Source organism: Leishmania panamensis (assembly GCF_000755165.1).
Source record: "Leishmania panamensis strain MHOM/PA/94/PSC-1 chromosome 25 sequence".
NCBI classification, from domain to species: domain Eukaryota; phylum Euglenozoa; class Kinetoplastea; order Trypanosomatida; family Trypanosomatidae; genus Leishmania; species Leishmania panamensis.
Window position 1 is genome coordinate 815889 of NC_025871.1, and position 23071 is coordinate 838959.

The 23071-nt window shown below is 55.6% G+C and overlaps 11 protein-coding genes across 11 annotated transcripts, besides 1 other annotated feature; all 11 read left to right on the forward strand.

Annotated features, from left to right (window-relative positions):
* Positions 1-458: 458 nt before the first annotated feature.
* On the forward strand, positions 459-1850 carry LPMP_252260 (hypothetical protein; the record flags this gene model as incomplete). The annotated part of the gene is made up of 1 exon (XM_010701494.1): positions 459-1850. One exon carries the CDS (start codon positions 459-461, stop codon positions 1848-1850), a length of 1392 nt encoding a protein of 463 aa, XP_010699796.1.
* Positions 1851-2756: 906 nt separating this feature from the next.
* On the forward strand, positions 2757-4550 carry LPMP_252270 (vacuolar protein sorting-associated protein, putative; the record flags this gene model as incomplete). The annotated part of the gene is made up of 1 exon (XM_010701495.1): positions 2757-4550. The coding sequence occupies one exon, from the start codon at positions 2757-2759 to the stop codon at positions 4548-4550; it is 1794 nt and encodes a 597-aa protein (XP_010699797.1).
* Positions 4551-4903: 353 nt separating this feature from the next.
* On the forward strand, positions 4904-6037 carry LPMP_252280 (hypothetical protein; the record flags this gene model as incomplete). Its single annotated transcript, XM_010701496.1, has 1 exon — positions 4904-6037. One exon carries the CDS (start codon positions 4904-4906, stop codon positions 6035-6037), a length of 1134 nt encoding a protein of 377 aa, XP_010699798.1.
* Positions 6038-6597: 560 nt separating this feature from the next.
* LPMP_252290 (hypothetical protein) lies at positions 6598-7818 on the forward strand (the record flags this gene model as incomplete). Its single annotated transcript, XM_010701497.1, has 1 exon — positions 6598-7818. One exon carries the CDS (start codon positions 6598-6600, stop codon positions 7816-7818), a length of 1221 nt encoding a protein of 406 aa, XP_010699799.1.
* Positions 7819-9424: 1606 nt separating this feature from the next.
* On the forward strand, positions 9425-10744 carry LPMP_252300 (hypothetical protein; the record flags this gene model as incomplete). The annotated part of the gene is made up of 1 exon (XM_010701498.1): positions 9425-10744. One exon carries the CDS (start codon positions 9425-9427, stop codon positions 10742-10744), a length of 1320 nt encoding a protein of 439 aa, XP_010699800.1.
* Positions 10745-11725: 981 nt separating this feature from the next.
* On the forward strand, positions 11726-13654 carry LPMP_252310 (hypothetical protein; the record flags this gene model as incomplete). The annotated part of the gene is made up of 1 exon (XM_010701499.1): positions 11726-13654. The coding sequence occupies one exon, from the start codon at positions 11726-11728 to the stop codon at positions 13652-13654; it is 1929 nt and encodes a 642-aa protein (XP_010699801.1).
* A 1016-nt stretch (positions 13655-14670) lies between these two features.
* On the forward strand, positions 14671-15663 carry PEX2 (glycosome import protein; the record flags this gene model as incomplete). Its single annotated transcript, XM_010701500.1, has 1 exon — positions 14671-15663. One exon carries the CDS (start codon positions 14671-14673, stop codon positions 15661-15663), a length of 993 nt encoding a protein of 330 aa, XP_010699802.1.
* Positions 15664-16741: 1078 nt separating this feature from the next.
* Positions 16742-17278, forward strand: LPMP_252330 (hypothetical protein; the record flags this gene model as incomplete). Its single annotated transcript, XM_010701501.1, has 1 exon — positions 16742-17278. The coding sequence occupies one exon, from the start codon at positions 16742-16744 to the stop codon at positions 17276-17278; it is 537 nt and encodes a 178-aa protein (XP_010699803.1).
* Positions 17279-17756: 478 nt separating this feature from the next.
* LPMP_252340 (hypothetical protein) lies at positions 17757-19367 on the forward strand (the record flags this gene model as incomplete). Its single annotated transcript, XM_010701502.1, has 1 exon — positions 17757-19367. The coding sequence occupies one exon, from the start codon at positions 17757-17759 to the stop codon at positions 19365-19367; it is 1611 nt and encodes a 536-aa protein (XP_010699804.1).
* A 725-nt stretch (positions 19368-20092) lies between these two features.
* On the forward strand, positions 20093-20494 carry LPMP_252350 (hypothetical protein; the record flags this gene model as incomplete). Its single annotated transcript, XM_010701503.1, has 1 exon — positions 20093-20494. The coding sequence occupies one exon, from the start codon at positions 20093-20095 to the stop codon at positions 20492-20494; it is 402 nt and encodes a 133-aa protein (XP_010699805.1).
* Positions 20495-21362: 868 nt separating this feature from the next.
* Positions 21363-21934: a repeat region.
* A 361-nt stretch (positions 21935-22295) lies between these two features.
* On the forward strand, positions 22296-22667 carry LPMP_252360 (hypothetical protein; the record flags this gene model as incomplete). Its single annotated transcript, XM_010701504.1, has 1 exon — positions 22296-22667. The coding sequence occupies one exon, from the start codon at positions 22296-22298 to the stop codon at positions 22665-22667; it is 372 nt and encodes a 123-aa protein (XP_010699806.1).
* Positions 22668-23071: the final 404 nt, after the last annotated feature.

Consider the following 23071-nt stretch of genomic DNA (forward strand, 5'->3'; position numbering starts at 1 on the left):
GGCAAGGCAAGGGCACTACGCCGGGGCGCCCTCTGTCGCGAATGAGAAAGGTAGTTGGTGGAGAATGCTGAGCATGAGGGATGAGTGCGCTTGAAATGTGTACCTTCCGCTGGTCTGCTCAATGACAAAGTTCAGGAGAATATCTTTGATGAGGGATTGTTATGAAGCACGCCGGAGCCCACGATATCCTTCACCGTTCTCACGTGGAGTGTGTGATAAAATTGTGTTTGAAATGAAGCAGTTTCCCACCAGAGACTGAAAACAAACAATATCCTTTATAGAATTAATCTCATGAATGGTGCTGGTTTCCAGCGCTGAGAACAGAGCGGCATTTCGTTCTTTCACATGTTTTTCGGCGCCACTGAAATGTCAAATTGTGCGCTGCTGCAGACGTTTATTCTTTCGTAGTGCATCATCATCGTTCATTTTTGTGGACTGTTACTTTGTATTTTCTTCGCATGGAAGCACCGAATCCTAAGTGCAGCAGCTTTTTTGACAGAAGTACAGAGGATATGACTAACTTCATCCGTCCAGGAGGAGAGAGTTCCACAAAGAGCATTTCAGTGACAATTCCAGCGGATGGGGAGCTCATCATCACTGTTCCTTCTAATGAGCCAAAGTGCTCCGCGTCAATCAAGCTGGAACCTTTCAGTGGCACCGCAGATTCGCAAGTCGATGTCGCCGGCAGCCCCCTAGTTACGGATATCTCCTACTACCTCCTGCCTGGAGTCACTCTGAATGTTTTCGCATGGACTACAAGTGTCGTCCGGATAGAAGGCTCTGAGCAGTTGCTGCGCGGTGTAATTCGTACGTCGACGAAATCGATCACGCGTCCTTTAGTGGAGTATCATTGCGTCCTGCACACACAACGTGTCGCTGCGGAGAAAACCCAGTCTTGTGGGCCGATGATGCTGATATGCGGAGGGCAACTAGCAGGCAAGATCATGGTTGCACGTACGCTAGCAAACTATGCCGCGCGTGCCGGCTGGAAGCCAATCTTGGTAGATATGGATCCAGGAGTGCAGCAGATGGTTGGCTTGCCTGGATCAATCGGGGCTGCCATTGTGGACTATCCATTGTCTCTGGATGAGATCATGGCGCTCTCCTTTGTGAGCACAACGTATTTTGTAGGCACAACAGAAGTCGAGTCCTTCAATAAACTGGGGGAGGCTTTTACGGGGGCGGCGTATGTGCACTTCTCAAAGCTTCTTCTCAACTGCGTTCGCGAACGGCTGCTGATACACTCACATGACCTGTACGGCTTCAGTGGTGCAATAATCCTTTTACCAGAGGTTCATGGTAGCGCTGGAATGAATGTTATCAGCGAATTGATACAACAGTACGACATCTCCAACGTACTTTGCCTCGGGGATGATGACCTGTTTCACACCCTTTATCTGCGACACGACCGCGGGAACACAGCTCTGTCGAACTACGTGAAGATAGATCGTATTTCGCACAACTTTAGTGTTGTGCCCCCAGTTAATGCCGATGCAGTGATGCCATTGAAATACAGCGACTACTTTCTCGGCACTGGAGCAGTAGACCTGCATCCATCACAGTGGTCAAAGCCATTTAACAGTATCGACGTACTCATTCTTAAAGAGGAGCATGGACAAGTAGTGCTGTCTCCAGTCCCGAAGGAGGAGCTACAGGGTATCGTTGGCTGCATTGGTGCACTTTACTCGCCAAAGTCGGGTAGTGCACTTCAGGCGTCGCCTGTTGCATATGCAAGGGTGCAAACAATCGACCCGACTGGCGTTTGCTTTCTGACAAGCACCCATTTCACGTTTCCGTCAGAAAAGCTAACGTTGCTTGTCGGGAGTGTCCGCTGGATTACCAGTACGTAAAAAAAAAAGCAATTTAGCCATTATTAAAAATTTACATAGCATGTTGAAAACGACTAACTGAGGTTCCACAGCAATAGAAGCTCATGGTTACACATAGAATACGTGGGCATCGCTTATTATTATTATTATCTTCTTCCCTCCTTTCTTGAAAGCTAAGCATGCTGTACCACGTATCTGCAATGCACAGCTGTGGCATTGCTGAGGGGTGCTACTCATCGTGCCTTCCAGGTCTTGTTGCGCATTGGTTTCCAACTACATGGTCGCTCTTCAATAGCATCATATACTGGCGTCTGCTCTCTCATCAATTTCTTTTCTGTAGAAATGCCATTTGTTTTGTGTAAGCGGGAAACCGTTTTTTTTTTTTGGCCGGTCAGGGAATTGAATCAGCAACAACAGCGACAAAGAATGACACTCCCCAATGACACTTCTTACTTCGTTGAGGGAGCGAATCAAGTTCCCAAGCAGGAGTTTCTAAGCACTCTTAGCAGGGTGTACGAGGGTCATGGAACCGCCATTGTTTTTATCGAGCAGCACATTCTCTCCGCTCTCAATCGTTTAGGAATTGCGGCACGGGACTTCGGTCGCGATAAAGGAGTCGTTGGCGTTTTCCTGTTTACAAATACCATTAACTACGTTCAGCTGACAATGTTGTGTACATACTGAATCCAGTACCTGAGTAACGTGCGTTCTGTCGTCGTTCTACTTGCTTTCGTCCTTCCTTAACTAAAGTACGACTACTACTAATTAACTTACGGTCGGGTCCGTTCGTCGTCCTTCCTTCCTACTACTAACTTACTTTTTTCTTTTCGTAGTAAGTAATCGACTTAGTTTTGTTTGTAGTAGGACGGTTAACGTTTTTTTTTTTGGCCGGTCAGGGAATTGAATCAGCAACAACAGCGACAAAGAATGACACTCCCCAATGACACTTCTTACTTCGTTGAGGGAGCGAATCAAGTTCCCAAGCAGGAGTTTCTAAGCACTCTTAGCAGGGTGTACGAGGGTCATGGAACCGCCATTGTTTTTATCGAGCAGCACATTCTCTCCGCTCTCAATCGTTTAGGAATTGCGGCACGGGACTTCGGTCGCGATAAAGGAGTCGTTGGCGTTTTCCTGTTTCAAAATACCATTAACTACGTTTCAGCTGACAATGTTGTGTACATACTGAATCCAGACCTGAGTAACGTGCGTTCTGTCGTCGTTCACTTGCTTTCCTATACTCAGCGATTTCCAAGTGCGAAGCCGACAATTCTCTATGTTCCCCAAAAGACGCTGATTGCGGAGCAGGTGATGGAGGACGAGTTCAAGCTCTCCCAAAGATTTCCCACTCTACACATTGCAAGTCTTGATTTAGACTACGTTTTTCTGGAGGAGAAAGTGTTTACGATGGAACTGCCACTGTCGTTCAAATCAGTGTTTGCAGAGGGTGACTTGAGCAACCTAACCTGGATTGCCAGGCTTTTGCTCAAGCTCCAGACAGGCCGCTTCGGTGCCATTCGGCACATCCGAGGAAAGGGCAGCCATGCTGCTAAGGTTGTTCAGCTTCTTCAGCGGATGCAGAATGACATCGGGAACGATTTTATTACTGACATTCCCTCTGAAGTAGAGACACTCATCATTATCGATCGTTCTGTGGACTTCATCACGCCGTTGATGACGCAGCTTACGTACGAGGGGCTTATTGACGAGCTGTACAACATTGAGAACTGTGAGGCACAATTTCCGTTCAGCCTGGGCGAGAGTTCCGGTGTGGGGGCGAGCGAGAGGGTGCTTCTGAACAGCACTGACCGAATGTTTGCTGAGATTCGAGACAAGAATTTCGCAGGAGTGGGGTCTGTGCTTTACCAAAAATCCCTGTGGGTGAAGCAAAACTATGACAAGCGTAAGGAGGTTCATCATCTGAAGGAGCTGAAGGAGTTTATGAAAGGCCTCCCAGAGATGCAGGAAATGCATCGCTTGATTGGGATTCATACCAACGTTGCCACTGAAATCAGCAAGACAACACAAAGCACGGACTTCAGGAAGCGTATCTTGATTGAACAGAACATCATTCAACAGATCAGTGAAAGCGATACTCTGAAGTACATTGAGGATCTTGTATTTCGGAAGGAGAAGTTTGAGAATGTTCTCCGCCTACTCGCGCTTCTGTCCCTTGTCAACGGTGGCCTGCGCGAGAGGGAGTTGCTCAGCCTCAAGGAGAACATGATGTTGGCCTATGGCATTCCGCACGTAATCACTACCTTTTTCCTGCTGGAGAGGTGCGGCCTCCTTTGTGTACAAAGTGGAAAGGGAAGCAGCTACCGAAGTGTTTTCAAACAGCTTCAAACCTGGAATGCATCAGTGGCTGATGAGCAGCCGAATGACACTGCGTACGCCTATAGAGGCTACGCACCTCCTCTTGTCCGCATGGTAGACACTCTGCTACGGAATCCACAAGCCTGGGACGCGGAGGACGATGCAGTGAGTTTACTCCCTGGTGAAAAGAAGGAGCTGCTGAATGACGTAGAGGTTGCCGCCACAACAAAGGCGGCTATTGTCTTTGTTATTGGCGGAATCACAGCTTCGGAGGTGAGCGCACTGCGCTTTGTAGAGGAGCGACTTTCCAGCGGTGCCACACCTCATCGCCTCTTTATAGGTGCCACAGACCTTATAAGCGGAAATCGCATGATTCGATCGTTGCTTCCGTTTGAACCGTCTCGGTAGAGGCATCGGCCCTCTGTACGTTCCGCATGCTGTGCGCTTCTTTCTCTTTATGCATTCTCTTTGTTCTTTCGCTAGTGCGCAACAGCTACTTCATAGCAGACAGGGGAACAGGACTTGGTTCTGTCGTTTCACATGCTTGCTGGAAGCACCAGCTTCGTTTACTACGCAAATCGAGCCAGATGAACAGAACGCCTCACCTACCACCTGCGCCTGCGACGATGCTTCCGTGCTTCGTTTTGATGTAATGCTCAGCTGTGCCTGTTTTCGCCTTCTTCGCTATTTCCTCTTCGTCTTTCTCCTGCGTGTTGCGTATTTTTGCTCGCAGAGCAGAAGTCTTGAGCACAACCAAGAGGATGGGGGAGGGCCGCATTCGTTGTTACTACGAGGTGCTTGAGGTGGAGCGGAAGGCCACGTATGATGAGGTGCGCGCCGCCTACAAAAAGAAATCACTCCAGTACCACCCCGACAAGAACTACGACAATCAGGAAGAGGCCGCTGCACGTTTTAAAGAAGTTCAAAATGCCTACTCAATCCTTAGCGACGCCGACGAGCGGGCCTGGTACGACTCCCATCGCGAGGCAATCCTGCGTGGTGGCGATGGCGCAGGTGACCCGGACGAAGTGAATCTGTACGAGTATTTCACCACGAGCTGCTTCGACGACTTTGATGACGGTGAAAGTGGGTTCTACACTGTCTACAACAAGGTGTTCGACATGCTAATCGAGGAGGAGTCCAACTACGACTCCCGCGCAAAGTCATGGCCTGGCTTTGGCACACGCACGAGCGACTGGGCGGATATTCAGAAGTTCTACGGACACTGGCGCAACTTCAGCACCTACAAGACATTCGCCTGGAAGGATGAATATAAGGTGAATGAGATGGAGGATCGCTACTCCCGCCGCATGGCTGGCCGCATTAACAGCAAGGCACGCGACGGCGCCAAGAAAGAGTACGTGCGCACAGTGCAAAGCCTTGCGCAGTTCGTGTACCGTCGCGATCCACGTGTGAAGGCAGAGCTCGATCGCCAGGAGGAGGAGGAGAAGGCGAAGCGCGAGGAGCGTGAGTGGCAGGAGATCGAGCGTCTGAGGCGGCGCCGCGAGGCAAACGAGCGCGTCTGGGCTGAGGCGGCGGAGCGCGAGGCCCGCGAGGAGGCAGAGCGGGCGGCACGAGGTGAGGCTATGGATGGATCGACGTTGGAGATGCTCTATGAGAAGGAGCGGCAGACGAAGGAGATGATGCGCGGCAACGGCGGTGCCGGCGTGCACAAGGCTGGCTTTGCCATGCTAGGAGGGGATGATGACGAGGTAGTGACGTTGTTCAACTGCCCTGCGTGCAAGAAGCAGTTCAAGTCCGAGAACCAGTACAAGGAGCACATTCGTAGCAATAAGCACAAGGCAAAGCTGAAGCAGTTGGCCGCCAAGGGCACGGATGTGGCTGCACTCATGGGCGAAAAGGTAGAGGACGGCGGTGGCTACGCTGCGGAGTGAGGCGAATCTGCGTGGCCGCTTGTTTGCCAGGTGACTCGTTCTCTCGTTTTTCAGTGTATGTGGTGAGATTGATGTGTGTGTGCCGCCTCTGTCGCGAGGGTGTTCAAGAGGCGATTTCTCTACTATTTCTCCGCGAGGAGGTGATGACTGGCGACAATGGCGCGCCTCCTCCCCGTGGAGGCAACAACAATTTGCATAAGACGATTAAGAGAAACATGGCAAATGCCGAGGAAGACAGACAGACATCTGGAAAGCATCACTGCTGCTGCTTCTCATTCCCTCTAACACTGAGCTTAAAGAAAAGAGGCACACGCCTTTTCTTTTTGTTCTCGTGAGTGCCTGCAACACACATGTATCCACGTCCATATACACAACTGCGCAAAGCTGCCCACTGCTTTGCGCCTTTCCCACGCGTATATGCAAACATATACAGACGTACACAGGCGTAGTCAAGCGCCAACAGGTGGTCACCATGACCTCGTGGCAGGCTGTGGAAGAAAGAGACCTTTAGCGACGTTTGACGTGGTGGTGCCGACTCGTTTCTCTATGTCGCATTGCTTATGCGCCTCCAAGCCTTCTTCCTCCAGCTAATGCTCGTACTCACACTAAGGGGCCTGCTGAGCTACTCGCATCAAACGTATCGTTTTCTTCTCCTTCCTACTGACTTCCCCATACACCTGCGCGAAAGCAACAACGCCTGCACGGCCTCGATCGTAAACCGCCTGAAAGAGAAACGCAGAAGGAATCGCCTCCTCCCCTTGGATCGCTGTCCTGTTCTGCAGCGCACTCTCCCGCTCTCGTTTTTCCCTCTTTTTTTCCTTCCCCCAAACGGGAGTCCTTGTGTCGCCATGAGCAGCTACAATATCCAACCCATCGTGAAGGGCACCAAGAGGGATCATTCTGTGCGCAAGTACAACAGGGCTGCCGGGGCAGGTCCCTTTGGCGCTGTTTCCACCAGCTGCGGTCCCAAGAAGTCTGCGCAAGCTCAGAGTGCTGCGGCACCGGCCGGAGAAGCGGCTGCTACAAATGCGGTAGTGACGGGCGTGCGCTTCCCCTACGCTGGGACGAAGCACGGATACGGTGGTGCGAGCAGCTCGCTGCGCAAAGGTCGCCCGCGCGATGCGCCGGATGCCGCCTTTTCCGAGAGGGGATGCGGCAAGAGCGCCCCACCCAAGGCTGGCGCCTTCAAGAAGCGCCTCATCCCACCAACGGAGTTTCGCCGCTCGTACGACCGCGGCGATCTGCCCATCGCGATCTGCCACGGCAGCCGCCCCACCGTAGACTGGAAGGTGGAGGTGGAGAAGCTAGACTACCATCACTACCTCCCCATCTTCTTTGACGGCATCCGTGAGACGGAGGAGCCGTACATGTTTCTGGCTCGCCAGGGCTGCCTTGACCTGCTCGAGAGGGGCGGGCCCAAGATCCTGCCCACCATCCCGCAGCTGATCATCCCCATCAAGACGGCGTTGAACACGCGCCATCCGGACATTATCTGTGCAACCCTCCGGATTCTTCAGCAGCTTGTCGTCAGCAACGACCTCATAGGCGAGGCTCTCGTGCCGTACTATCGACAGATCCTGCCGGTGCTGAACCTCTTCAAGAGCATCCACAAGAGGCGCAGCCGAAGCGACGCCATGGACTACGGTCAGCGCAACCGCGATGATGTGGGTGACTTGGTGAATGAGACGCTGCAGCTCTTAGAGCAGCACGGTGGTGAGGACGCGTACATCAACATCAAGTACATGGTGCCCACCTATGAGAGTTGCATCTACAACAACTGACGAATGGAAATTGCGGTGCAGATATCGACGGTGAGCCCATCGGCGCGTGGGTGAGGCGGAGCGGTTTGGCTGCTCGTAGCGGGCACCCGAACTTTTGTTCGAATTTGTTGTTTGTTGCTCCATGTCCGTGTGTGTACACGTGCCCTCAGAGTTGAGTGCGTGCCTTCCGTATTGGTATGTGTGTGTGTGTGTGAGTGGGTGGGCGTGATGGGGGTGCCGTTTCCCTGCTTCTACTCGTGGTTTGTCAACGCTTTTGTTTGCTTGTATGCGCGTAGACGGGGGTGGGGGTGGGGTGCTGAGGAGTCTGAGGAGACAGCTCCACTTATCTCGCCTTCCCTCCAGATGTATGATAGACTCTCTCTTCGCCTGTGGTCTAGCCGACTTCGCCCTTTGTTCTGTTTTTCCTTCTCTGTTGCCCTTTCATGTAGTTCCGACAAGACGGAGAACAACAATGTCTGTACACACACATGCACGCCCTCCTTGTACTGGAGGGTTGGAGCTACAGCGGGAGCAGCTGCAGTAGCAGCCGGACTTAAAAGCAAGCATGTGAGCATCCCGTAGTTCTCATGTATACACCGTGATAAAGCTCAGCTGCGGCGGCCTTTTGCGAGATGCACATTTTTGACGTTTCGCACAGCCGTTTCCCGTGTACTTGCACATACTCTCTACGCTACTCTGGCGAGGATGTCAATCGACGTATCGTGAAAGCTCGCTCTCAGCTTCTCACGTGCATGGAGGGGGGTGCAACACGCTGTGCATATGGCTGTGACTCCTTCCGCGCGTTGCTCGCGCAGTACCGGTGACAGGGTAGAGGGGCCTGAGTTCATGCCTTCTTGTGCACGTCTGCTTCAAGTTTTCTGCCGCCGTGGTGAGAGAAGCATGCGACACTCCAGCCCCTTCCTTGTTATTCTCCCCAGCCGTAGCAGTGCTGGTGGCATCTTATCCCTCCTGCAGTGGGCGCGCTGGTTCTTTTGGCGTGCCTCTGCTTCGATCGTCTCTCTTTCTTTGCACGCCCATTTCTTATCTTCCTCCGTTGTGTGGCGTACCTCGTTGTGCGTGCGTCGTCTCCTCGCAGAGCGTGGTACACAGTCATACACAGACACACGGAACATGCGTACATACCTCCACGCAGACAAGCGCACAGGCCTCTCTCCCTAACTCCCATTCCGCAGATTTTTCTCTCTGTGTTGATTCTGTGTCGGTTGCGTTTACTCTTTCATTGCCCACCTTTCCTCCTGACTTTTCCCTGCTACTCCTCAACTGTGTTACTTCGGAGTTTCCCACCCTACGTGAGGTTGTGCTTGTGCTCGTGCGATTCTGTGCGTCAACGTTCTCGCGTATGGTGACAGAGTGGGCTCCGTTTAGCTTGGTGCTCTCTTCCGTGCTGCTTGGCTGTTGCGCAGCACCTATCGTCGGCTGCTCTGGGCCTTGGTTTCTCTCCCTTCACACTTGTCTGAGAAGACTGTATGCAAGGGGGAGGGGGAGGGGGGTAAGAGGCACTAGCCGCGTCTTGCTCTCTTCTCTTTGCTCTCTTACCGCTCCTTCTTCCTTGTGGATCTGATGCCGAGAGGAAAATAGGAAAATATCAAAGGCAAGCACGCGGACAATGGAGGATGATTACTACTACGATGATGACGGGGGCTACGACGAGTACTACGACAACAGCGCCGACGAAGTGGTCGACGTGGACCCGTTAGAGGTCAAGTATGTGGATGGTAAGAGCTTCATGCAAAGCAACGTGGGGGAGAGCCTGCGGTGCCTGCAGGAGGTCATGACCGAAGACAACGAGCACGGGAAGTGGACCTTCAAGGCACTGAGGATGCTCGCGCGTGCCTCTCGTATCGCGAAGAAGTACGACGCTATGACGGATTACTACACGCGGGTCGTGCACTTTACCCACCCTGACATTGGCGCTGCTGCGGTGGCGAAGGCAATGCTCAAGTTCACCGAGGAGAGCCAGCAGGTGCCAGCAGAGTGGCGAGGGCGTACCCTGCATGTTACGCTGGAGGTGGCTACCGCGCAACCAGAGTCCTATCGGGATGTCATAGTGCCCACCCTCCTGCGCCGTGCCACCCTTTTTGTAGAGGAAGCCAAGTACGAGGAGGCTCTTCTGGACTTGCAGGCGGCGCTGCAGAAGTGCGATGAATCCGGTGTTACCACAGCCCAGGTCAACACCAACTCTGTGTACCACATCCGGAGCCTTCAGCTTACTGTGTATCGCAAGCTCAGCCGCTACGCAGAGCTGCGTCGTGCCTACTATGAGCTAGACAGGGTGCAGGCGGCGCTGCCGTCGTTGCGCATGATTGGCAGTGTCATGGAGTCGGCTGGGCACCTGTTCCTGCACGACGCGGACTGGGCCGCAGCTCACCGCGCATTCTCTTTGGCACTGCGTTGCCACACAGAGAGCGGTTGTGCGCAGCAGTACAGCGTGATCAAGTATATAGTGCTCGCCGCCATTATGGATGGGACTCCCACGGACGTGTTTGCGCAGGAGGAGACGCTGGCGAATCACTCGTCCGTTCGCCCAGTACGTGCTCTCTGGCAAGCCTTCATCGCATTGGACATATCGACCTTTCTGCACGTGTTGCGCGCCCCTGCTAACGCGGTGTGCTTCACAAAAGACGCGGAGTTTGCGCCCTACGTGGAGCCAATGATGTTCCAGCTGCGCACCAACTACCTCATCTCTTACTCCAAGAGCTTTGGCACGCTGTCGCTTCTGGAGCTCGGTGCTCGGTTGCAGTTGCAAGAGCAGCCGTGCAAGGAGTTATGCACGAGTGCCATCTTACTGGGTCTCATCGACGCTCGCATAGACGATTCGCGGAAACTGCTGCTGTTTCAACGTGCGTCGCGCACCGTGCCTAGCAGCGTGGCGGTATTGCGAGACCTGTCTGGCATGACGAGTGAACTCTGCTGCATGTACAGGTAGTTGCAGCTGTGAGTGGCGAGGGCGTTAGTAGGCACTTTCTCCCTCTGTTTTCGCCTGTACTATGGCCGACTATGACGCAGGCGCGGTATAAGGGGAGGCTGCTGCTCTCTCTCTCTCTATCCTCCTCCTCTTCCGCCCTCCTGCTCCCTCCACCGTGACACATCGCCGTCATTTCGTCACCTTCTACCTTAGGGATTTCACCAGCTTTCTTTTCTCTATGTTGTTCTGTGCATTGCAGCTGCTTGTGGCCAACACTCCGCTGGGATCAGCGAAGCGGACGAATACTGACACAGCCAAACAGTCAAACTCAGCAAGCTACAGCAAAGGAAGGCGGTGTGTAGTGCTGCTGCCCTCCCTCCTCACAGAAGCCGCGTGCGCGTGTGTGGGCACTTGTATAGCCTGGGTGTTGATATGGAACACATCCCTCCTCCAGCTCTCCCTTCTCCACATTCTTCCGCTTTCTATCGCGCACTTTCTATCCTCTCTCTTTGGATGATTTTGTTTCCGATCTTGGAAGTCATCATGAGGAAATAGCACTCACCCACACACGCACACCCACTAGAGCAGACATAAAAACTTTGCTCGGCGTCTTGGCCCACACCTCACTCTGTGCTTTCTTCCGTTAGTGTTTCGCCTCTCACTGTGTCACGTCTGCCTCATCAGCTCTTCGCCTTTCCGGCGCCCTGCGTGTATGAGAGGCCACACCTTCCGAGGGTGTGGAGTAAAAACGGAACGAGAGAAGTGAAGGTGGAAAGCGGGGCAGAGCTGCATGGTGACATTTAAGCAGCGCTACTCATTAGACAGACAGACATAGCCACACATAAACACATAGACAGAGGTACTACGCCTGACATATACCCCCCTTCCCCCTCCCCCAGATAGGTACATACATAGACAGAGGCGTCATCACCAGCCGCATCTCGAGCTGTGCACACACGTACCTGCTCTCTAATACATATCGGCACGCCTACCGTCGTTATCATGCCCCGCCAACCGACCAAAAACCGCATTAACATGCACGACATTGTCGAGCAGCCCCTCAGCGCCATTCCAGATGCCGTGGACGCCGTCCTGCGCCGTCCAGAGCCGCTGGACGAGCTCGAAGTGCAGAGCATCTTCTTTGAGAGCTCGTACATACTGCTGCGAGCAGAGGAGGCGCTCTCAGCCAAGGACGGAAACGCATTCTGCGCCCTCTTCAAGATTTTCTCTGAGGGCTTTGCCCACAGTGAGGCCTCCTTTGAAGAGGGGATTCGCACCGTAGTGCAAAACGACTCCCTGCTGCAGACAATGCACTCCATTTTCAAAGTGGTCGTGGAGCAGGAGGCCCTGCCATTGCACAGCGCCGGCACCGTCGAGCTTATCCAAGTACTCAGCAGCCTATGCGATGGCGCGGCGCTGAAGGACAAGTGCGGGGCGGTGTTTATGCGCGGGTTTGCCAAAGTATTGCAGCGGGCGTACTCAAACGCCGAGGAGGCGCGCCGGCACTTCCATGTGCAGCGAGGCACGGCGACAGCTCTCATCAACCTCGTGAAGGGGTCAAAGCAGAACAAGCAGCGTCTGGCATCGTGGAAGTTCGTCGCAGACTGCTGCGCCGCCTCCGTTGACGTTTTCTTCCAGTTGCAGTGCGTCGAGCTGCTGTTCCGCGTGTCGCGGCAGAACAAAGACGTCTTCTCACACCTCGGTGGGTCTCTCCCGCTAGCTACAATCGAGGAACTGCGAGCGCTGCCCAACGACGGCACGTTACTCTCTCGCATGACGCTGCTGATTGAGCACCTCAACGAAGGCCGCGCGCAGGTGCTGCGCTACCCGCTGAAGGAAGTTGTGGCCGCCGAGACGACTCTGACAAGCTCCACTAATGCGTACTTTACGCCTAACTACGTGATTGTCATGGTCACAACCGCCAACGCCGACAACATAACCATACCGTACCGCATCATCCGGTCCATCACTCTCGGCCGCGACGGTCGCGTCATTGTACGTCTGGAGGAGTTCCCCGTCAAGCTGGAGTTGCTGCTGAGTCGCACAGCTGGGATGGACACCGTCACCTTCTACATGGCCCAAGAGGACCTCGCCACCTTCAAGCAGTCCCCGGTGCGGCAGTGGATCGTGGAGGCATTGCAGGCGCGGAAAGAGGAACAGCACCACCACCTTCCACCTCAAGCGCCGCGCTCCCCGGACTCAACAGCGAAGCCAGCTGGCAAGGTGGAATGGGCGACTCACAAGCCTTTGTCTTCCACAGCGACTGCTGCATCCGGTGCCGCTGCCGCTGCCCCATGTGAGGCTTCCGGTGATATAGACACCGCGAGGAAGAAGGCGCGGCTGGAGAGTGCCACAACTGCTGCTGTGGTGCCTTACACAAATCAGCCCCCTATTGGCGCCCTCCTGCACGGTGTGGATGCACTGATTGAGCAGGCAGCCACACCAAATGAGGCGCAGGCGATGCTGCTGCAGCTGCGTCGGCTCATGGAGGCTCGCAAGGAGGTGCAGCGTGGCAAGTCGTTGGATGACCTGAGCGACGCCATGCAGCGCATCCAAAGCCGCGTTGACGAGACGCGCCGCACAGCGAAGGAGAACAGAGCGGCGTGGCACCAGGCCATGCTTGAGGAGCTGGAGCGGGTGGAGGCCCTAGTAGTCGGCGCGCAGGACAAGGCGGCGGCGGGGGTGGAGCAGCTGAATGATCACCTGAAGAAGGTCAAGGCGAGCAATCAAGCCATCAACGAGCGGATTGCATGCATGGATGTTGAGCTGCAACGAACCTTGGAGGAGCTCCGTGAAGAGGAGCGGCGCTGGACTAGCGAGATCCACACCAAGTGCATGCGCGAGGCAGAGCGCCTGGAGTTTGAGGTCGATCAACAACTTCTCAACCGTAGTCGGCCAATGACGCTCTTATCTGACTACATGCGACATTAGGCCGCGTCTTGCCGCCAGTTGCCCATAGAGAGACCTCCTCGTGCTGCTTTCTCTATCCTTGCACAATCTCATCAGTCCACGCACAGGTGCGCACGTAAACCCAGTGCCACTAAACCCGAATCAAGAAGATGGGAGCGCAGGGGCGTGTGCCGTTGCTCGTCGGTAGGTGTGTGTGTGTGTGTCTGTCTGTCTCTGTATAGTGACGCGTGATGGTCTATGTGTCTGCAAGGGGGGGGGGGGAAATAGGTGTGAGAATGTGTGTCGTTTGCACTGCACAAGCATGTATACCTATCTCTCGCTCGTTGCCGTTTTGTATGTCTTCTTTGGCCCTCTCTTCATCCTTCTCTCTGCGTGGTTACAGTGCGCCATTCCCCCCCCCCCCCCCACGCACACCTACACAGACACGTGCCTTCTACGAACCTGTCTTTCTTTAGACAATACAGGCGAATAGCGAAACAGCATAAACCCCAAAGGGCTGTTAGTAATGGGTACCATCAAATGCCATTTCCCCCTCCGGGTCAAAGCGGGAGGAAGGAGGCGGGACGGGGGGGGGTCAAGCGGAAAAGAAGGCGAAGGTGGTTGTGCCCACGTGCGTGTGTAGGGGGACCATTACTTTTTCCTTTCGCCGCCCTCTCATTCTCCTTTGCGGCAGCCTGCCTGACGTGCACTCCAAATCGTACTGCTTTCATGGCTCTGCGCTGCTACTCCTCTTCGTGTGGTTGCCTCTCCTGCGCCTGCGATGCGGCCCTCTCTCTCTCTCTCTCTTTCTCTCTCCCGCTGTCTTTGCACTCAAACTCTCTCCCCTTTCGCTGACTCCCTTTCCTTTCTTTTGCCCACGATATAATCACCACTACACCCACTGCTGCTGGAAAAAGGGAGCGACTAGTTTGTGTCTTAGTCTGCTGTCTCGTCGTATTGAGTGTGAGGCTGTCTGCGCTTCTTTGAGCTTGTAAGTTCCTCTATACTTGTTCTTTGAGTGCCTCGCTGCGTCTCTTGCTTGACTCATTCCGTGCATCATGGCGTGGCTCGGAGACGCGGTCGACGCACAGTACACGATTGACACGGTGTCGAAGCAGCAGGCGCTGCTGCCGTCCTCCAACGCCTTCTCGATCTTCCCGAAGGATCATGTCCTGCGTATCTTCCAGCTAGATGCGCTTGTGCTGCAGCAAGAGCTCGTGGAGATTCTGCGCACGGCTCTCTTCCAGGTGTTCGACATCCCGCCCCTCCAGCACTTTCGCTTCGCCTATCAGGAGGAGCTGGTGCTTATTTTGGATGCCCTGCTGTACCGTCTCTCCATGTGGCGCACGGGGCAGTCCATCGGGGACCGCCTGCAAAACCTAGTCCTTCGCGATGAGGAGCGAGCGCGGCTGCTGACTCTGCAGAACACGAAGTCGATCTTGCCTAGCCTCGCCCCATCCCGCCGACTCCTGCTGGTGCACGCGATCATGACCCTTGTGATGCCGTATGTAACCCGCAAGGTGCAACGCAAGGTACTGGAGGCTAGGTGGGAGCACGAGCCTGCTACGACGGCGCGGTACCGCATCGCCAAGGCGTTCCGGTACGCTGTCATAATGTGGTCTTTGCTCTCTCTTGCTAACACTTTCAATTTCCTGATGACGGGGCAGTACCGCACCCTCGTCGAGCGCATCCTGTCTCTCCGTCTCGTCTACGGCTCGCAACGGATGGCGCGCTTCACAAACTTGCTCTATATGAATCAGCACGTGCAGTGGCAGACGTGGATGTCGCTCTTCAGCGCTCTCAGTCTGGGACGGTACTTCCGGAGACTCCTGAAAAGCCTTAGTTTTGCTGCGTCGTCGTCGGCGTCGCTTTCAATGAACGAGAATTTGTGCAGCGCGTGCCATGAGCTACCGACGGTGTGTCAGCGGTCGAACTGCGGCCACCGCTACTGCTATTACTGCATCAAGAGTCGACTACTCGACAGTCATTCCACCGGCTCCTTCCGCTGCACAAAGTGCGGCCAAGCCGTGCACAGCTGCGCCCCTGCGTAAGCTGCACAGGATATCCGCTCGTAGTGTTGTGCTTTGCCGCCGTCCCTGCTTCGCCAGTCTGTCTTTGCACGTCAGCGTACCTCTCTTTGTGTTGAAGTGGGCAGTTCTAGCTGTGTGCGCCTCCGTGGGTCATGCGAGATAGTGGCGATCGCGCTTTCGAAAAAGCAATGTCGGGGACAACGACCGTATGTGTGTGTGACCCTCTTTACCTCCTCACCTCTTTGCCCCCCCCCCCTCCCCTCTGCCATGCTCTCGGAGGCTCCGTCTTCCGCATCAGAAGGCGCTGTTGCGGGTCTGTGCGTGCCTATCTCTCCCCTTCCCTTTTCTCTGGCTGCTTAGTGGGCTCGATGTTTGTGTTTCTTTTCCATCGCACGCCTCTTCCTCCACCTTCATCACCGTCTCATTTGTCCCTCTCACTACACGCATACATGCGTGTAGTGAGAGGGAAGGGCGCGGGGGTGAGGGGGTACGCCTTTTGGGGAGACATGTGCCGCTGTCGAGGGAAAGAGGGAAGAGGTCGTACGCCCCATTCTCATGAGAACAAGAATGAACGACTTTGTATTTAGTTGCTACGGATGTCGTAGTGGGTGCTGGTGGTGGGCGGATGTGGTGTCGCATACCCACAGGAGCGGCTGTCTCGCTGGGAGGTGGCGCACCTCACGTCTACTTCGGTACGACATTTCGCTTCATGTGAACGAAGGTATTCCAACTTCTCCCATTTCCTCTCTTCTCTCCACATCTACATGCGTCTACGCACGTGTGTGGGTGTCATGGAAGAACGTGCGACCCAGTGAGCTGCATCATCACTTCTTACAACTGCGTACTCTTTCTGTTGATTCCCTCCCTCCCTCATTCCTCTCCTGCCTTTCTCTGCACCCCTTCTCCTCTATGTGTCTCTGTGCGGATACGTTTCTCTGACGGAGTTTGCCACCACTGGTGCCGCACTCGAGTACACGTTGGCACCCCCACTTTCCGCCCTCTACGCACGCACGCACGCTGCAGCTATACGTGTGTGTGTATCCGCCACATCTGCGCAAACGCATCTTCTCACTTTTTGTGAAGACCAGCAGAGAAAAGGATGGACCCGGCACTCGCGGTGATGTCACCTTTCCAGCATGAGGTGAAGGGCATTGATGGGATGCTGGAGGACGCAGTGGAAGAGATCACACGGCCCTCGCCGATTGGCGCAAGTAGCAGCAACAACGGCGGGAACAACCGGACTGCTGCCGCGGCCGACAGCGCCGCTGCAGAGCTTCCTGCATCGGCGGCTCTTCCCGTGACGCGCTGTAGCTTCTGTGCCCACTCTGCCACTACCCGCTCCGTCCCAGAGGATGGCCTATACGTGTGCGCCAACTGTTTAGCTGCGCAGGGAAGCCGACCTCGTTTGTTCCCTCTTGGCACTTTCAAGTGCTGCCCCACCTCTACAGAGGCGGTGGATGGTGATGTGGTACGGTGCGCCGGTTGCTACCGATGGTACCATGTGCACTGCGTAGGCATCACGGATAACGTGCTGCGCAACTATGTGACTCTTTCGACCACTTCATGGTACTGCCCGGAGCCGGCGTGCTGCGATCGCGTGCTGCAGAGACATTTGAAGAGGTCGACAAGGGAGTAGCCCACGGACACGAAACCAAATGAAAAAATATGAGGATGAATGTGTGCCTCTGTGCAAGACGGAACTTCGAGAAGAGAGAAAGCGTGAGCGGGGGGGGGCGGGCAGAAGGGCCATCACCGCTCTCTCTGTTGTACTTAATCACACCCATACCCACACACAGGCTATACCTGCCCAGCTCCACCTTGGTCTTGATGCTCGACATCAAGAGTGTGCGTGTCCGACTCGCCCCCCTCTCTTCCGTTGTGTCGCTGCTACTGCCGTCGCCTGTTACCTTTTCCCGTTGCTTTCACTTTTCTGTGTTTTATTCACGTTGTGCATATGCGACTTATGATCGCTTTGCACCCTGCCCTTATTCAACGCCTCCACGCTTTGTTCGACGAGGGAAGTGACTATGTAAAGGCGCCCCCTCTTCACAGACAGACAAAAGGCCCACACCCCAACAATAAACAGTGGCGCATGAGATGAGCGTGGTGACACCATGGGCTCTACCAACATAATGTGCGACTTCTTCTACGTTGATGCCGTCTCGCCACACCGTCAGAGCAATGTGAGGCCAGCCTTCGCGCCGCTTTCCCAGACGTGGGTGAAGCCAGAACTGCTTGAGAACAGCACCGCTACCTTCCTCGACTCGATTCTGTACACCGACTGCAACGGCACTGCTGCGGCGCAGATGTGGCTGCGAGTCGACCAAGACCATTACCGTCAGCTGGGAGCCGCACTGTCCGTCTCTTCCCTCGTGGCGGCGTGTCGGGTACCGCTGGTTTGTCCCAGTCGCGCAGATGTCCCCATCATCGGCGGAGCGGCCGTGCTAGTTGATGGTGCATCATCAGTCGCTGGTCAGTTTCACCTCATCTACCCGTGCGTCAGCAGCACCGACACGTCGCTCCGTGAGGTGGTGCACAGCTGGAATGGGGTACAGCTCTCCGTGACCCGCAAGCGAGCACTCCTCAGCGTGGCGGGCACGACTCCTCCTTACGCTGCGACTGTCGTGGTGAACGAGGCTGCCACTGCAGGCGTGTTTGTGCTTGAGTGGGGCGCCTACCATCGCGCTGATGCCTTCCATGTTCGAACTGACGCGGCTGTGCGTCAAGGGCTGGTTGCTCCGGTTACTGTGCTGCAGATGCGAGCGCCGCTCATGGAGGGAGAGACGACACCCCAGAGTCTTCGGCATGGATGCCTGACGGAGTCACTGGTAGGCTTCATTGTTCACGAACCGTATCGGCAACGCTTCATCTTCTCTCTCGCCTCCATCCCCTCCACCAACGCTCAAGTATCATGCGGTGAGATGCAGACAGTGCTGGAGATGAGCACCGCCACTCCTTACGATGCTGATGAGGCACTTGTCCCCTGCTGCGGCCTTGCGCAGCGCCTGGTGTACACCGACTGCGCCTTGACGCGCACCCACCTCCATGCCTCCCCTCTTCTGGAGGTCACGCAGGTGGCGCTGAGCGTACGTGTGGAGGGGGCGCTTTCTCGACCATCGCCTCTCTCGCCCATGAGCAACGTGACATGGCAGTTGTGTGGCTCGCAGCGCTACGAGGCCACCGTGATTCGGCTGCAGCGGCCTCTAGAGGAGCGACCGAGTTGGGTCGTGGGGCCACTGCGCGCCGTCTCATCGAACCAGCCGTGTGTGGGTAGCACCTTGGACCATGCCGGATCTGTAGCAACGTTGGCGCGGCGGTGCTCTGATGCTGAGAGCAGAAGCCAAATGCGACGCGTTACGTGTGCCGTTGAGGAGCACTTTTCGATCTTTTCACGCCACGAAGGCTACTCCGTTGGTGGCGTTAGTCATCGCTGCTCTCTCACACTCTCCGTCGGGGCGATTTACTCAACGTACTCGTACCGTCCGCAAAGAGTAGGGACGATGCACGAATCACGCAGCTGCCGCAGAATGGCCGCGACGTGGTGGCAGTCCCCCCCGCTGTGGCTGTCCCGCACGGCGTGCCGCATCACGAATTACAGCCTTTTTGAACTCTCTGCGCTGTACGCCCTCATCGTGATAGTCTGTTTCTTTGCTCACCTGCTGCTGCGGGGCAGCGGGAGAGGGGATGGGAGAGGCGTCCTCTTTACCAGGCCTGCCATCGCCTAGTGAGTCTCCCACTCGCGCCGGCACGCCTGCTTCTTGTCATGTCCGTCTCTCTCTCCACTTCCACATTTTCTTCATGGCCGTTTTGTCCTTCTGCTGCCCATACACGACACGCTGTTCCTGCTGACGTTGACTGAGGTCCCCTGCTGATGCGGCTCCCACATACCCCCAGAGTAACAATCAAGAACAAGCAATGAGCACCTGTACGCTGATGTACACATACTGCGCTCCATGCAATCGTAGCAGGACTGTGACTCAGCTCCCTCTTCGCCTTTTCTATGAAAGGCGCGGCACCGTCTTCCCCAATGGACACTTCACGCCGATGGTGGGTACGAGGTTGACCCCCTTCCCACCCCCCACAGAACACATCCGCGCTTGAGACGTTCCTTATCAGGGTGCGGCTTTCACTCTGTAACCCTGCCATTCCCTCCTCTCTGTTTCTCTTTCGTTTCTCTGTCTTACCCCCTACCCCTTTCACATACGTACCCCACGACGGCAAGGGGCTTCCCCCTACTCCAGTGACGAGTGGGTACACCTCTGCCTTCTACCGTCTGCATCTTCCCAGTTGCCTTCTCTGTTGGCGTCTCACCCTAGATCTCTCCCTACAGCATCCATCAACGATACGCTGACAGCCCTTCTTCCGTCGGCGCTTTGCTCCGCGCCACAGCGTACCGCCTCTGCCTTCTGTGCTCCCCCCCTCTCGTCGTTGTTGGTATTGACAGCGCCCCATGGAGAACAAGGCACCGGGGACAGAGCCGCGGCCGGAGGGATACACCTCTGCGACCAATGCGCGGGGACACGAGAATTTCTTCCACCCAAAGCAAAGGCTAGATAAGCAGAGCATCCAGCGGGCAGGCCTGCGCTCCGCCAGGCGCGTTGGCCTGTGGTTCACGGTGACCCTGCTCGTGTTCGTTGTGATGCCTGCCTATCTAGGACCCTTGTACGTCAAGTACGTGGCGTCTAGCGAGTGGCTGGAGCGGGCGTCGAAGTCGATTTGGCAGAGGCGTAACGAGAAGGACTATAAGTTGTACATGACGCAGCGTAAGAATACGTGGACGGAGTGGCTTGGCCTGAAGCGGTACAACATCAGCGGGGAAGAGAACGACGGCGACATCCAGAAGTATCGATGAGGATGCTGCTGCTACCGCTGTTGCTGACTCTCTCCGTCTGTGGGTGCGCGGCCTACGGAGCGCCAGTTTGTCTGCCCAGCTGTTTACGCTTCAGTTTTTGGAGTGTTGAAAATGGGAGCCGCCTCGCTGCGTCGAGTTGTGTCGTGCCGTCTTACTATCCTCCTCCTTCCTGTTCTCTCTTTCTCCTCACCAAATGTTGTCGTCGTTGGTGTCAGTGATAGTGGTGGGCCCTTGTGTAGCTATGCACCCTTGTAGCCCTTTGTGCTTATGGATCTCTCTTCTGCAGATCTACGGCGTCCCTCTGCGATTTCCCCTCTCTGGCACTCTGCCACATCCCCCTTCATTTCCCTCCCGCGATCTTGCAGTTCCGTGTTGCATTCGCGCTATGCCAAAGCTGAAGCGTCACTGTGCGCCTGCACACCTAAGCTAGGAAGGCACATAATCGGCAGAGCAACGGTCCCATTAAAGTGAGGAATGGAAACGGAAGAAGCAGTGAGGAAGTGGTAGGACTGAGAGGCAGATGGGTGTACGTGTGTGTATGTGTGTGTCCATCACCAAGCCTATCCCACTGCTGTACGGTGAGCAGGTGGCCTAAGCGAACAGCCCCAAAGGTGGAAAAACTAGAGTGAGGTTACTGTCTCAGCAAAGGTCTTCACTTCTGTCCAGCACGTGCTCTCTCCCTCGCTGCGTATTTTTCTGTCTGTGCCGTTGCTGCTGGCAGTCGCATTGCCCAATTCATTTCGCAAAGAGGAGCTTTGAGAGGGACTTTCATCTCTGGCAGCCGCGACGCACCCCCTGCCATTTTACCCCTGGTGAAAGGCCGTCCTTCACAGGTGAGTCGACGGAGCAAAAACGTGTCTTTTCTATTTCTCCAGCGTGCCCATTCGCTGCCATGCGGCTATCAGCTCAGCTCAGCTCCACTCGGCCCCCGGCCTGTCGCAGACCCGTCGCGTGGTGCGAAGCAGCCGTAGACACACGCGCGTTACAGCAATGCCGACTCAGCGAACTGAGCACGACCCCCCTGCATCAGACTCTACCCACCCACGCCCCGCAGGTTGCCTCACCGCCGCTCCCCCATCCTGCCGCTCGCCACCTGATGCACCCCTCGGGGTGGCGCAGGCTCCCCAGAGCACTAGACAGCGAGGGCCGGGTGGGACACACTCGAGCCACGCTGGCACTCGGCCCATCATGCGGGTGGCACAGACGTGCGCAGTGTCGCGGGTCGCTCCGACGCAGCGCCAACCAGGACCCCACCGCCGACATCAGCAGCGATGCATCGCTCTGACCTCTCCACGTCGTGGGTGCTTGACCGTGTCGCCACCAGAGGCGGCTCCGCATTGGCAGGGATAGGGGGAGGGGGGCAGCATGGCTTCCCCACACAGAGTGGGGGTACTCGACCCTGGGTGCCACGCACTGAGGTGGGTCTCTCGTCACCAGGGGTACGGCGCGCGAGGCACGTTTGTAGAACTCGTTCACTTTATCGCTTACTTCCTCCCTCCTTCAACTTTATCTCTCTGCCTTCTTCCTTCGTCGTCTTGTGGAGTGCTGCACACGACGCCCCCCATCCTCTTTCTCCTCATCATTGCGGCCCTTCAGCATATCGTACCGTCTCCTCGCTTTTTGTGCTCCATCGGTTATTGGGGTGTCTTGGCGGCGCACGTTCGAGTGATTTGTGCCGTCTCATGGCGGGAGAACGGGGGGGGGGAGGTTACCACACCGCTTTATCCAGGATAGACCTAAGCGCCTGTTCCTACTCGCACAGACTCGGTACCTACTCTCACAAAGCTGTAGGAGCGCCCCGATGGAGCGAGAGCGGAAGCTGGCAGAGCGGGAGGTGCGCGAGGTCGTGGCGGATGCAGAGTCGCCGCTGGCACAGCGCCATGTGCGGGAGTCCCTGAAGAAGAACAAATTCGCTCTTGTCCTTTACGCGATAGCCCTCTTCACCCCCGCCTTCTTCCTCATATCCTTCTACACAGCCAAGGCACGCGAGATTCGCACCAACTTCAGAGACCCCTACGCCCTCCCCGAGGGGTTTGATCCAGTGACGGGAGAGTTCGCGAGCCAAGAGGTGCAATCGAAGGGCGCACATGCGCTGCCCATGTCTAGCTCACTGTTTGTTGGCGAGGAGCTGGGCAGCTACGGGCCACGTACGCGGAAGCGCAGCATCATATGACGTCGCTAGAGGTACGCCTGTGTGTGTGTGCGTGTCTCCGCTCTAGGGCCATCTCCCTCTGCTGGTATGCTTTTTTTTGCTCTCTGCCTTTCCCCTCTCTTGTGCGTTGTGCAGCAGCGCAGACAGGGAGGGCGATGCAGGCATGCACATGGGACCGGGGCAGCGAAGCGCTTCTATTGTTGTGCTGGATGGTCTCTTCCACTCCTGCCTCTCTCTCTCTCTGCGAGCCGCGGGGAGGCTCGCTTTGATGCTTCCGTAACTCGAAACGACCAGTTAAGGGAGAAAAGAGATGCAAGCCTGGAAGATACCGCCTTGGAGGAAAGGGAGAGCGAGATGGAGAGGTGATGCGTGCACTTAGTGCAGTGGGTCCGTCTCTTGCGTAGTGGTTCCCCCGCAAACGAGCC